The sequence below is a fragment of the Vicia villosa genome, linkage group LG1 (assembly GCF_029867415.1).
Source record: "Vicia villosa cultivar HV-30 ecotype Madison, WI linkage group LG1, Vvil1.0, whole genome shotgun sequence".
NCBI classification, from domain to species: Eukaryota; Viridiplantae; Streptophyta; class Magnoliopsida; order Fabales; family Fabaceae; genus Vicia; species Vicia villosa.
In genome coordinates, this window is record NC_081180.1 from 213,330,757 (window position 1) to 213,343,831 (window position 13,075).

At 32.7% G+C, this 13,075-nt stretch overlaps 2 protein-coding genes across 3 annotated transcripts; one reads left to right on the top strand and one right to left on the bottom strand.

Moving 5' to 3' along the window:
- Window positions 1-1,195: 1,195 nt before the first annotated feature.
- On the top strand, window positions 1,196-6,577 carry LOC131644859 (target of rapamycin complex subunit LST8-1). 2 transcript variants are annotated; one of them, XM_058915470.1, is made up of 11 exons: window positions 1,196-1,363; window positions 1,449-1,621; window positions 2,093-2,194; window positions 2,280-2,392; window positions 2,494-2,563; window positions 2,952-3,029; window positions 3,434-3,550; window positions 3,637-3,731; window positions 5,023-5,102; window positions 5,205-5,264; window positions 6,181-6,577. In XM_058915470.1, exons 2-11 carry the CDS (start codon window positions 1,514-1,516, stop codon window positions 6,306-6,308), a joined length of 951 nt encoding a protein of 316 aa, XP_058771453.1. In that variant the 5' UTR covers window positions 1,196-1,363; window positions 1,449-1,513; the 3' UTR covers window positions 6,309-6,577. The 2 variants fall into 2 exon arrangements, with proteins under 2 accessions (XP_058771453.1, XP_058771454.1); XM_058915471.1 differs by having other exon boundaries at window positions 1,464-1,621.
- Window positions 6,578-6,602: 25 nt separating this feature from the next.
- Window positions 6,603-7,431, bottom strand: LOC131644860 (uncharacterized). Its single transcript, XM_058915472.1, has one exon. It carries the CDS (start codon window positions 7,370-7,372, stop codon window positions 6,884-6,886), a length of 489 nt encoding a protein of 162 aa, XP_058771455.1. The 5' UTR covers window positions 7,373-7,431; the 3' UTR covers window positions 6,603-6,883.
- Window positions 7,432-13,075: the final 5,644 nt, after the last annotated feature.

Consider the following 13,075-nt stretch of genomic DNA (forward strand, 5'->3'; position numbering starts at 1 on the left):
TTATATTAAATTTATAAATGAATAATTATATAAATGTAATTATGTAATTATATAATATTATACAATTTATTTAATAAATAAATATTATATAAATAAATAAATTATAAATGTAATTAAATAATATTTAATTAATAAATTTAATATAATTACGTTTATATATATGTTTATAAATTTAAATATGTAATTATATAAAATAAATAAATAAAGTAATATATAAATATTAATAATAAATAAAATAAAAAATAAATAAATTAATATATAAATATTAATAATAAATAAATAAATAAATAAATAAAGTAATATATAAATATTAATATAAATATTAATAATAAATAAATAAAGTAAATAAATAAATAATGTAATATATAAATATTAATAAACATATATTATTAATATATGGTTATATAATTAATTTATTATTATTATACTTTATTATTAATATATGTTTATATATATGTTTATTATTTTATTATTTTACTAATTATATTAACATTATTAATATATTATTAATATTATTAATATTATTAACATTATATTACGTAAATAATATTATTAACATTATATTAATAAATAAATAAAGTATATTAATATACATATATAAACATATATTAATAAATAAATAAATAAAATTATATATAAATAGTAATAATAAAATAATAAACGTATATATTAACATATATTAATAATAAAGTATATTAATAATAAATAAAATAATATATACATATTAATAAATATTAATAATAAATAAATAAATAAATAAAGTAATATATTAATATTAATAAATATTAATAAAGAAATAATTAATAATATTATTTATACTCTATACCATTAGTTAATTAATTGAAAACTGAACATCTAAATATATACATTTCCTTGGCCTTATTAACCATATAACATTGATGGCTTGGTTGTAGGGTAGCACTCCATTCACCCTTATGACAAGGGTTTGAAACTTGCAAGCGCAACATAAAAAGATTCAGTCCTAACTAGGAAGATTCCACAAGCCCATTCCATGTTTAACCCTTTTTTTTTTTTATTCTTTATCAATACTAAATCTGAAAAAAATAAGGGAAATCAATAAATTTCCAAACAAAATAAAATTAAAGGCAAAAAACTGAATTTTAATAGAATTAAAAAAAAAAAACAGCTAAATATGGAAATAAAAAGTGCAACATTTTTTAGAGTGTATTTTACTTTTCTCAAACAGAAAAATATCAAAACGGCACGTTTTAGATCGTGAGTCATGAAAATTCCTGAATTGACTTGTACGGCTTTCTTTTGACACCGTCGTTAGCGGCGGCAGAAACTCCCGGTGACCGTGACCTCCTCCTCGCGTTTCTCTCGCTTTTCCGTCACCACCAAGGTTATTTTCATTCTCATTTCCAAAAATTATCACACTTTTTGTACAATTCAATTTCAGTTGATTCTGATCGATCAATTCATATTAGGTTTTCCGTTGATAGATAAATGTATATTGATAGTAGAAGAAAGAGAAGAAGATTTTTGTTATAGGATGAGTCAACCATCAGTGATACTCGCCACTGCCAGCTATGATCACACCATTCGATTTTGGGAAGCCAAGAGTGGTAGATGTTACCGCACCATCCAATATCCTGATTCGGTTTGGTTCATTTCTTCTGATTCCTTTTTGTTTTTGCAGCTATTGAATAATCCAATCTAGGTTTGAATTTATTTAGGGTTTAGGGATGATAGTTCCATGTTTTATATAAGATATGTTAAATTTAAGAATCAAATTTGCTTGCAAGAACTTTTTGATTAGATTTTAGCTGATTTGCTCAGCTGTTTTTGGAGTTATGAATATTTAGCATTGACACCTGCACTGAGACTTGATTACGTTTAATTTATTTATTTTTTCAAATTATTACCTGTGTCAATGTGTCAGTGTTGGGTCTGGTTGGTGTCCATGCTTCATAGGTTCTGATTATGTGCTACTAGTTTCTTAGCTGTTTTGGTGTTTCTAGATTTGTCTTTTATTAGATGGTGATTGATTGTGAATTAGGAATTTATCATGGTTTTGGTGATTTTACATTCGATATTGTGATACTAATTTTGCTGTATTTAATTTGTATAGCAAGTAAACCGGCTGGAGATAACCCCGGATAAACGCTTCTTAGCTGCAGCTGGTAATCCTCACATTCGGTTGTTTGATGTTAACTCAAATAGCCCTCAGCCGGTACGTCTTTTTAACGGATGCACTTACCTCCAAAAATTATTCATTTTCTGGTTCTGAATATTTAATGTTCCTCATTGTGTGGCAGGTAATGAGCTATGATTCACATACCAATAATGTAATGGCAGTTGGGTTTCAATGTGATGGGAACTGGATGTATTCTGGTTCAGAGGATGGCACAGTTAAGATATGGGATTTGAGGTGAAGTAGATGTTATTTTGCTCAACAATTTTGTATTATGAGATTAGTCCTCAAAATTTGGTCCAAACAATAGACTTTGCTTATTTGATGACAAAATGCAGGGCACCAGGTTGTCAAAGAGAATATGAAAGTCGTGCAGCAGTTAACAGTGTTGTGTTGCACCCAAATCAGGTTATGTTTCACTTTTGTTGGCCGCTATACAATTTATCCCTGATTTATGGTTACATTAGTTAAAACGGTATTAAAAATTATGAAGAGATAACTTGGACTAAATTTGTCTTACAACACACTTTTAGCTTTCAATTACTTGTCACTGTTATGAGATTCATTTAACTACTGGTTTATTGATTGGTGTTTATATCTGGATTATCACATAGCTCAATATTAAGGGCGCATTTTCTTTCTTTATGTTTCATTCGAAGCATCAAACATGTCTCTTTCATACTGTTTCTTCATTCATTATGGTTCCTTAGTTCTTCAAATATCCAAGTACATGAGATATTTGTACATATAGGTTCTTGCTTTGTGGTTCTCACTGATTTTTCATGTGATCCAACAGACTGAACTAATATCTGGTGATCAAAATGGCAATATTCGTGTGTGGGATTTGACAGCAAATTCATGCAGCTGTGAATTGGTATGAGTTATGAACTCTTTTTACTGTATGTCACTATCAGTTTAGAATAGATTTTGAAATGTTCTCTATGAAAAGATTAAATAAGTCCAGAATAATATTTAAAAATAATGAAATATTTGAATTATAAGTCTTGTAGTTGTAAGTTAGTCACTCATCGGGCTAACACATGCAATGCTTCTTTCTCTTTTACATCCCACATGCACTCTTAATTCCATTATACACCGAATAGCCATGCATCTTCAACATGTAGATGTTTTTTCTTATCTATGTCCTTTGGGTAATTGTCCACTATTTCCTTAGGCTAAGGTTGATCAGTGCTTCTATTATGTCCTCCCTCTTTCTCTCCCACCCATTGACAAAAATTATGGGCATAACATTAGTTTCAATTTGTGGAAGAAATGTAGGTGCCAGAGGTGGATACGGCTGTACGCTCTCTGACAGTGATGTGGGATGGCAGCTTGGTAGTAGCAGCAAATAATAATGGGACATGTTATGTGTGGCGTCTGTTGCGAGGGACCCAGGTTGTGCCTTGATAGAAATATCACGATAATGTCATTCTCATGTCAATCTTTACTTATCTTTACCAATGGAATGTGTTTTTGTGCAGACAATGACAAACTTTGAGCCACTTCATAAGCTGCAAGCACACAATGGCTACATCCTCAAATGTCTTTTATCACCTGAGTTTTGCGATCCGCACAGGTCATTAAGAATGTGCTTATGTTGTCTTTATTAATTTTTTTTCCCGTACTCTAATTAAGTTCGGAGATGGAAAAGGTTGTGGTCAGTTACTGGCCAGTGGCTAAGCTTTTCAGGCCACATATTAATCGGATTAAGATTCTTAACACACCCCTCACGCCCATGACTTTTGAAGTTGGGGCTTGAATATAAATGGTTGGGCCTAACTCATTCCTAGAAAACCGGCTTATAAGGTGGTGATTGCCCCCACTTATAACATTTTTTCAGGACAAATATTATTCAATTTTAAATTCTTAACACACACCCTGGTTAGGATAGGGGAAACCTGATTGCAGGTAGTCTAGGCTAGGATACCATCTTAGAATGTGTGTATGGGCCTAACTCAACTCTACAAAACTGACTTGTAAGGTGAGGATTGTCCCCACTCCCCACTTATAAACATATTTTTAGGATAAATATTGTCTGATGTGAGACTCTTAATAAGCAGTTTACTGAACTTCCCAACGAGCCCCAAGTAAGTTGTATAATTTTACTAGTGTTCATGTATAATGAATATGCATTCTATTATAATATAACTTTCTAAATTTTTCTTAGGAACTGCCTAGTTTCTTTAATGAATCTGAACAGCTACAAAAAGTATATCGATGATTCTTTTTCTAAAAAGCGCATGATTTTAATGGCAGATTTTTCTTTCACTGAAACAAGTTTTGATTAGAGTTGATTACTATGAGTAACGGGCCAAGGTCTGTATTCATTGCAAGCAACACAAAAACTTCAGATAAAATTTATTTTTTTAATTGGTTTTACTTGAATTTGCATATATGCGTCAGATATGTACACACATGCTATGTTACTATGAATATAAGTTGCGGGAGTCTATGCTGCCTTTTATCAAAATAAAATCAGTTTCCTATGGCAGTATGCTCCTTCAGTCATATTCATCTCTCTTGCTATGAAGATGGAGCTGCACTTTATTTTGTTATTCAATGTGGTTTATAATATTTAAATTCATTATTGTTTGAGTTGGCAATATGCAAGTTGTAAAATAACAGTTTGAACGGGAAGCATCAACAATCTAATAGAGAACGTTCCCAGGTCTTTAAATTTAGCTTAAATTGTTTTGACCGGGTTGTAGCTTCCATTAATTTAATGATGGTACGCAGGCTGGTTTGGGATCAGGACCGCTTTAGTTATTTTCAGGACTGACAATCTCTATGTCTCTATTTATATTTTTAACTTCCAAATGTACCTCTAGCTTATTTAAGATGTTAATATTTCTTGGTGACATTTTTAGGTACTTGGCAACTGCATCTTCTGATAATACTGTCAAGATATGGAACGTTGATGGTTTTACATTAGAGAAGACTTTGATAGGTAATTCATGAAATTATGTGATAATGTATGTAGTGCCTTTTCTCTCTCTGCCCTTTTCCCAAAATTTCCTAAACCTGAAACGAGGTTTGCTGTACATCCCAGGTCATACACGTTGGGTGTGGGACTGTGTCTTCTCAGTGGATGGTGCCTACCTTATTACAGGTACTAACTTGGTAATTTTTTTTGGTATATGTCTTCTTATACACGTCTAGGAACTGGATATGTAAATGGGTTTCCTTTTGAACACTTGTCACATCAGTATTTAGCCTTTTTAGGTGATAATAATTATGGTTTTCTAACTTCTGTAATGATTTGATGATACTAGTGTTAAAGAGTTTTAAAACGCATTTTATAGTATAGTCGTTACATAGAAACAGGCCCTTATCTTCTGCATTGTGCAGAATTGGATCCTTCAGTTCACAGGAAATGTTAAGTAATGATAAGGTTGATTCATGAAATTACATTTTGTGTAGTTTTTGATGGCTGATTGGTCTTTCATTTTATTTACCAACTGCTTACCATGATCGTTTATCTTTCTTTAAAGAAAATCAAATATCTTATGGGCCGAGTAAAAAAAAACATGATCATTTAGTCCTCCAGAATCCAGATTTAAAAAATGCTGGACAGAGTAGAGTGTAGGTGCAAACTTAAATTGGCTATACATATGTAATTTTAGTAGGAAGGTTAAACTTAAATTAGCTATTAGTAAATATATAATTTAAAATTGTACTGCTTAGAATTTTTCAATAGCCTATACTAAAAGTTGTGTTTTAATTATACTCTATCAGACCAAATTTTTATTTAAAAGATTAAAAGCGATTAATGGAAGTTGTAAAAGTTGAAATAGTGGTTGAGAGTGGTGACTTTGAGCGACCCGCCCAAACTACGACTGCTTTTAAAACTACCGATTTTGCTGTTGCATAATGAGCTGTAATTAGACTACTTATGCCCGATTGCAAATAAACCTTGCATTATCAATTGTGAATTTGAATGGTCAGCCGTTATTGTTATTTTGACATATTGGTAATCAATTGTTGCTTCATTCAAACTTTTACCCCAATACACTTTGCCATTGCAGCTTCCTCTGATTCAACTGCTAGGCTTTGGTCTATGTCAACTGGTGAAGATATTAAAGTTTATGGAGGGCATCATAAAGCTACAATTTGCTGTGCTTTACATGATGGAGCTGAACCTGCAACTTGTTGACAGAGTTACCAGATTTGTTTATTCATCTTTATCAGATACATCCTTTTGTGTAAATATTAATATGGTTAGTTGGTCTATGAAGTTTACTGCAGTTCTTCAAAGGTTTGCACAACTAATTGATGGCCCTTCACTAATACTGTAAATCCTCATAGGGGACGAAACTCGAAAGACATTATTAATGTTTGTAATGCTATTTGTCGATAGGTTTGCAACTAGAGTAATCTTTTCAAATAATGGATTGAAACACAAGGATTAAAATTTTATGATATCATGATGATACATAATGCCTGAGTATGTATAATGACTTGCTTGACTCAGAACCCAACAAGCATGTGTTTATATAATATTTTTCAGCATGGAAACAGTAACTTACTTTTCCTCTATTGATGATTTAATAACCCACAAACAAATGAAGAACAAACACAAATAAAATAAAAATCATTAGGGGAACATAGTCTTTCAAATCACACATTAACCAGTGGTTTAACGTGGGACACAGAAGTTCTAGTTCCAAAAAAGTGCAGGTTGCAGTTATTCTTTGACACCCCCATATATAGTTTTGATCATAAGCTTTACTAATCAGAGTGTTGCTCACTTTTGGAACTTTCTTTCCCTTTCTTATCCTTTTCCTTTTTGTCCTTCTTGCCATGCCTCTCAGTCTTATGGCGATTTTCGGGATTCTCAGTGAAGTCTTCAATATCCATGCGTACACCAGGATCATTAGCATGGTAGTTACCACCAAGCATGATTGAGTTGTTGATGGCCTGGAAGTTGCTGTTAACATAAGTACTCAATAATTCAGGCTCTTCATGAGAAAAATATTTACCTGATTTTTCGTCCATTTCACTCCGCAGAGTAGCTCCTTCGTTGGTTCCTGCAAGCGTGATGATCCTAGTGCCATGTTCATCCTCATTGTCCAAATGATGGGTGGAACCTGGTTTATGAAAATTAGTGACACGACCAGTGATGGCAGAAACCATCTCCCTAATTTCTCTATCCAGGTTCTTATGCTTCTCACCTTCACCAGGGGGAGATTGACTTGATTTCACTGATTCTGAATGCATGTTTGTAAGGCACTTGAATGAAACCTTCCCTCTTAATAACACAAGTGTGTATAAATTTTGGGTGTAATGTTAGTGTATTTATATTACAAGAGCTGAATGACATTTAGTTAAATGTTGTCTTGTGTGTGAATAAAGTGAATGGAATGACTTGGAAGGCAATAAGAGAATCTTAAATGTACTTCATATTAGCAGGAAAAAAAGCTAAAGGAGGAATTAAAGATTGCTTCATAATGGGTTTAATATATTATGCTTTTGTGACTCCTATGTTTCTTTACGGATAACCATTTTCAAGGAAAAGAATCACTGCCTTAGCTGTGCTTGGAGAGTTGTACAACAAACTGTTTTATCATAGCCTTTGATGATTTTGCTATTTTGAAAATTTATTAATATTTACTTGGTATTCAAACAAATATAATATTATGTGCTGTAAATTTGGTATGAAAGATGTTTAATAGTTTTCAGTTGAATTATATTTTTATTTTTTATTCCAAAATTTTCAAAATTTCAGTGGTTTAAAAACTCTTAACATATATTAAAAATTATTTAATTAAGGTATATTTTTATTAAAATATCCTTACTTTTACGATTAATTATTTTATAAATTATTATTTTTTATGCAAAGAATATAAGCACACTATTATTAACAATCTCATAAAATATAAATTATTTTAATTATACCTAAGATTGTATAACAAAAACCCCCAATATCTTCTGGGACAGAACAGGAATAATTGTTTGGAGAAACGGAAACAACCTAAACAAGTAGTAATAAAATCTATGTGAGGGTAATGGTGTGGTTTTCATGATGTCAAAACATTGTGAATAAACTACAACTGGAGTGGAATCATAGAAATCAAGTAAATGCAACAAAGACAAGTATTTTTGGCTACAAGACATTAATAGGTCGACTCATAAACACTATAGGCTGGCCTACTGCAAGCATTTTCTGAAAAATTCCATGTAAGGGCTGAATGCGTCGACGCATTACATCTTCAGGTCGACGCATTGAACATTGGTGCAATCTCGGGTATGCGCACGCCGACCCTTCAAGTCGACGCATCAATTTTTGGGTGATTCAAGTGCAAGAGCAAAATGCGTCGACGCATTGATGGACTAGGTCGACGCATGGCATTTTGAGGAACTCACGGGAATGCGCACGCCGACCCTTCAGGTCGACGCAAGTGTCACACTTAACTCATTTTCAGGTGCAATACTTTCTACAGGTCGACCTATGCAGGGGAGCAGGTCGACCTGTCGCTTCTCAAACTGGTTTTTGCTGGATTCAAATTGGTCTATGCAATGTGTATGGTATATATATTCAAATGATCATTCTCAAGCATTTAACAAGAAACGTGAGAGATATACTCAAGCTTCTTCTCATCTTCAACCTTTCGCTTATTGATCAAAAATCACACATAATCATCTTTTTCGATCGAAGTAAGGAACGTGTGTTGATAAGGTTCGACGGTAGACATTTGTCTTGTTCGAGATTCGACGGTAGACATTTATCTTGTTCGAGTGAAGATTGTTGAGGGTGTTTCTTGTATAAAACCTTAGGGTTTTTCCTTCTTCATCAAATATTTTGTACGAAGGTTTTTGACGATCGGTTCGCTTTGGTAATCAATTCAGCCGTGCATAAGGGATTGAGGGATTGAAGATCCGCTCAACAAACTGGCTACAACCAGAGGATTGAGAAAGGAACGATCGGGGTCTTGATCGGTGAAGATCATTGACATTGACTTGATTCAACTTGAATCAAGGGGAGGATTGAATTGTATTCAATTTTACTGCATGTGTGTAGTTGGTGATTGGTACATTCTATCCTTGTTAAACATTTTGCAATCAAATAAAACTTTCCTAATTTCATTTGAAATTAGGGGCAGACGTACTCCTGCGAGGACGATAGAGGAATTGCCTTAACAAATCTCGTGTTCTTTATTGTTCTTAATTTTATCTTGTTTCTATTTGTTTCGTTTTATTTCCATTGTTGAGCAAAAACTAAGGTTTGGTAAATATCGATCACCAAGTGTTCGATAAAATTACTCAATCAATTTTTGTTCTAATTTTAGTGTAAACGTTCATTGTGAGTAATATACCATCAAGTGTGCAATTGAAGCAATTTATATATTCGTTAAAACGTAATTCATTATTCGTCATTTTTCATCCGTTCGGTTTAGTGCACATATCCGGTCCCCGATAACACAATCGCTCTTAGACGATTGAGTGATTCAGGGAAGTCACGTTTCAAAAGCTAAAATTTTCTTAAGTCGAAAAAAGGTGGTCTATTCACCCCCCTCTAGACCATTCCTATCGTCTAACAATCTATACAAGTAATAAAATCAATAATGCTTAACTTTTATAGTTTTGTTTATTAATTTAATGGTATTTTTGGTCTATCTATTTTATTTTATGAAGCCAATAAAAATAATCCTTTTAATTAAAATCAAATGCGGTTCTTTAATTATTATACTTGTTACAATTTCGGTATGAATTTATATATTTAGCCTCGTGATTTTTTTCCCAAAAAAATGATTTAGTCCAATTCTTTAATAGAAAATATCATTTTTTGGACTACAAGATTGGAATTTTTTTTTAAATAACCATGTATTAAAAAAATACGCAAATAACCACGTTTCAGAAAAAATTACGCAAATAACCATGTTTCAGAAAACGTTGACACCAAGGCGCCATCTCACATGGCTTAATCCCTTTTTTTATACCTAGGCGCCATCTGACATGGCACACTCAGTCCAATAAGCCATGTCAAATGGCGCCTCCCTTCAATTTTTAGGAGGAGGGGCCATCTTATATGGCTCCTCCTTGTATATGTGTGTTCTATAAATAATACCCCCTTTCTCCACCATTCTTCACACTTTCTCACTAAATCTTCTCATTTTCTCCCAAAATTTTTTCATCATGGCTTCTGAGATTTTCACAAGAGATGGGTATGTATTTTTCTCGGCCGTTAAACCGCCGATTAAAATGAAATTTTGGAACATCCATTCCATGGAGCGTCTAAAGAGAGAGTTGAAACGCTGGTTAGATGACGATATCAAACACAACGGCGACGCAGATCCACAAGCACCCAACCCCAATACACCGACATGCCCCACACACAACCACAATACCAAGAACAAAGACAATACTTTCGAAGCGACGGTGCAGGCCCTTCATCATTCCCTAGCCCAGACATGGGCATGCATGAACAATATTCCCCAATCGACCCCACCTACAGCCAACCATCACACCATACTGGCCAACAAACCTATACGTACCAAACTCCACAAAATCCAATTCCAACTTACCAAATTTTTTCGGATGAGCAATGTTATCGAGTTCGCATTGATCCCACTCCCCCACCGATGCGACAAAATTTTGACAACATGGGTCAGCGATTATTTGCAAGCGGGACTTCGGAAGATTTTGATCTGACAGATTACATGGACGCTGAACGCATTGATTTCACGGGGCCCTCAACCCAACCACAACATGAAGCTCCTAGAGTGCAACAACGAACTAGGCGATCTCGCAATAGTCGTTTTCAAAATCCGAACAATAATTAAATTTTATGTAATTGTATTCCTATTATGTAATCATTTTATCTTAATGAAAATCTTTGCCGTCTTTGTTCAAGTGTTCATTCTCAATTATTTAAGAAAAAAAAGAGAAAAAAAAACACCAAGGCGCCATCTGAGATGGCTTATTGCAGAAAACCTTCACATAGGAGCCATCTCAAATGGCGCCTCCCTTCATAGGAGCCATCCCATTTGGCGCCTCCCTTCATCTGGTACAATGGTGGCGCCATCTCACATGGCGCCTTGGTGTCAACGTATTCTGAAACATGGTTATTTGCGTAATTTTTTCCGAAACGTGGTTATTTGCGTAATTTTTTTTCATACATGGTTATTTAAAAAAAATATCACAAGATTGAACTGAGACCAAAATTGTACTAAATATAATAATGGCTTAAATAGTTTTTTCCCCCTGTAAATTGGCGTGTTTTTTATTTTCGTCCCTGTATCTTATTTTTCTTGGAAATGGTCCCTGAATGTTAAAATCATTTTAGTTTTCGTCCTTAAAATTGAAATCCGCATGAAAATTCAAAGGAAAATTCACAGGTAACCTACGAATTTTCCTGCGAATTTTCACTTTAGGGACTAAAATCAAATGAAATTTAACATTTGAGGACTTTATCCCCAAAAATAAAAATGCAGGGATGAAAAACAAAAATACGCCAACTTACAGAGACCAAAAGACTATTTAAGCCTATAATAATTCAAACACTAAAAATTTCAAATTAAAAAATAATGACTTATTGTAAATTTATTAAAATAGAGAAATTAAAAGTATTGATATAAAATTTAATTTAACAAAAACAAAAAAAAATCTTAAAACTACAACATTAGTAAATACTTATACACCCTCCTCTCAAATATAAGAAAAAGAAAATCAATAGTCTCTAATATAAGCAAAGTTCTTCTATAATTATTATTTTTAATATTACTATTCTAAATTATTCATACATTATTGATTCAATTCTTATATTTTAGATTTTTAAAATGTATTTAATGTATATTCAGGCTGAAACAACGTATTTTAACTAATAACTTAAATACACTTAAGACATTTTTAAAGATTTTTTTTTTTTTTTGCTTAGGGGTGAAAATAGGGTAGATTTTAGAAGGTCTTAGCATGGCTTACAATAAATTTAAAAAGTTTGAGTTTGCTCTAAATAGGTGTGCCAAAATAGGCCATGATCTGTTGGGTCTCCCCGCGCACCCGTCGTCTACCGTGCCAAAATCCGTCGTCCACCATTACTTGATCCGCTAAAATCCTTCACTCGTTCAGCTCGTCTCGTCTTAAGCGTGTTCTTTTTTAGTTAATTCTAGTCATTCTAATTCTTAATGCTTTTATTTTATGCATGTGAATATATGTAATATTTTTTTAAGTAAAATTTGTTAAAAAGATGTTTTATTAAAAATAGTTCTAAAAAATAAGTGAAAAATTTAATTGAATGGTAAAAAAAAAGCATATCAATCTATTAAAAAAATGAAAAAATAAATAAATAATAGACGGGCAAGCCCGCCACCTTGACGGGACGGACTTGATTTTTATGCACATTTTTTTGTGGACTTGCCCGTCTCGCTCTTTTTTAGCGGGCTTAAGGCAAGGCGTGGCAGGCAGCCCATTTTTCCACCGCTAACTCTAAATAGACTTCTCTTTTAAATCTAGTGTGACATTTTTAAAAGTCTGACCTAGTCTAAAAATGTATTTAAAAGTCTGTTTCACATTAAAGTTTTCAAAGTCTATTTTACCTATGAAATCTTACATACCAACTTATATATACAAATATAGGCTGACCTATTTAACATATTTTCTAATATATACGCATATATAGACCTGACTTGATCTTAAATAAGGTAGACTATAAACCTGTAAGTCGACTGACCTATTTCATCCCTATTGCTTATATCGAAACAAGAGGAAGTAGATACATATAAATCATATTTACATGCTCATCAATATGGGTGGGAATGAGTCAGACCAACTAACAGGGGCCTACGGCCTAAACTATATAGGCTCAAACCAGACTTTTTTAAAATAGAAAAAGGCCTGTGCTTTTTTATAAGCCTATTTAGTTAAAAAGGTTAGGCCATTGATCATATAAAAAGTGTTGGCTTAATTGCAATTTTAGTCCTCCTA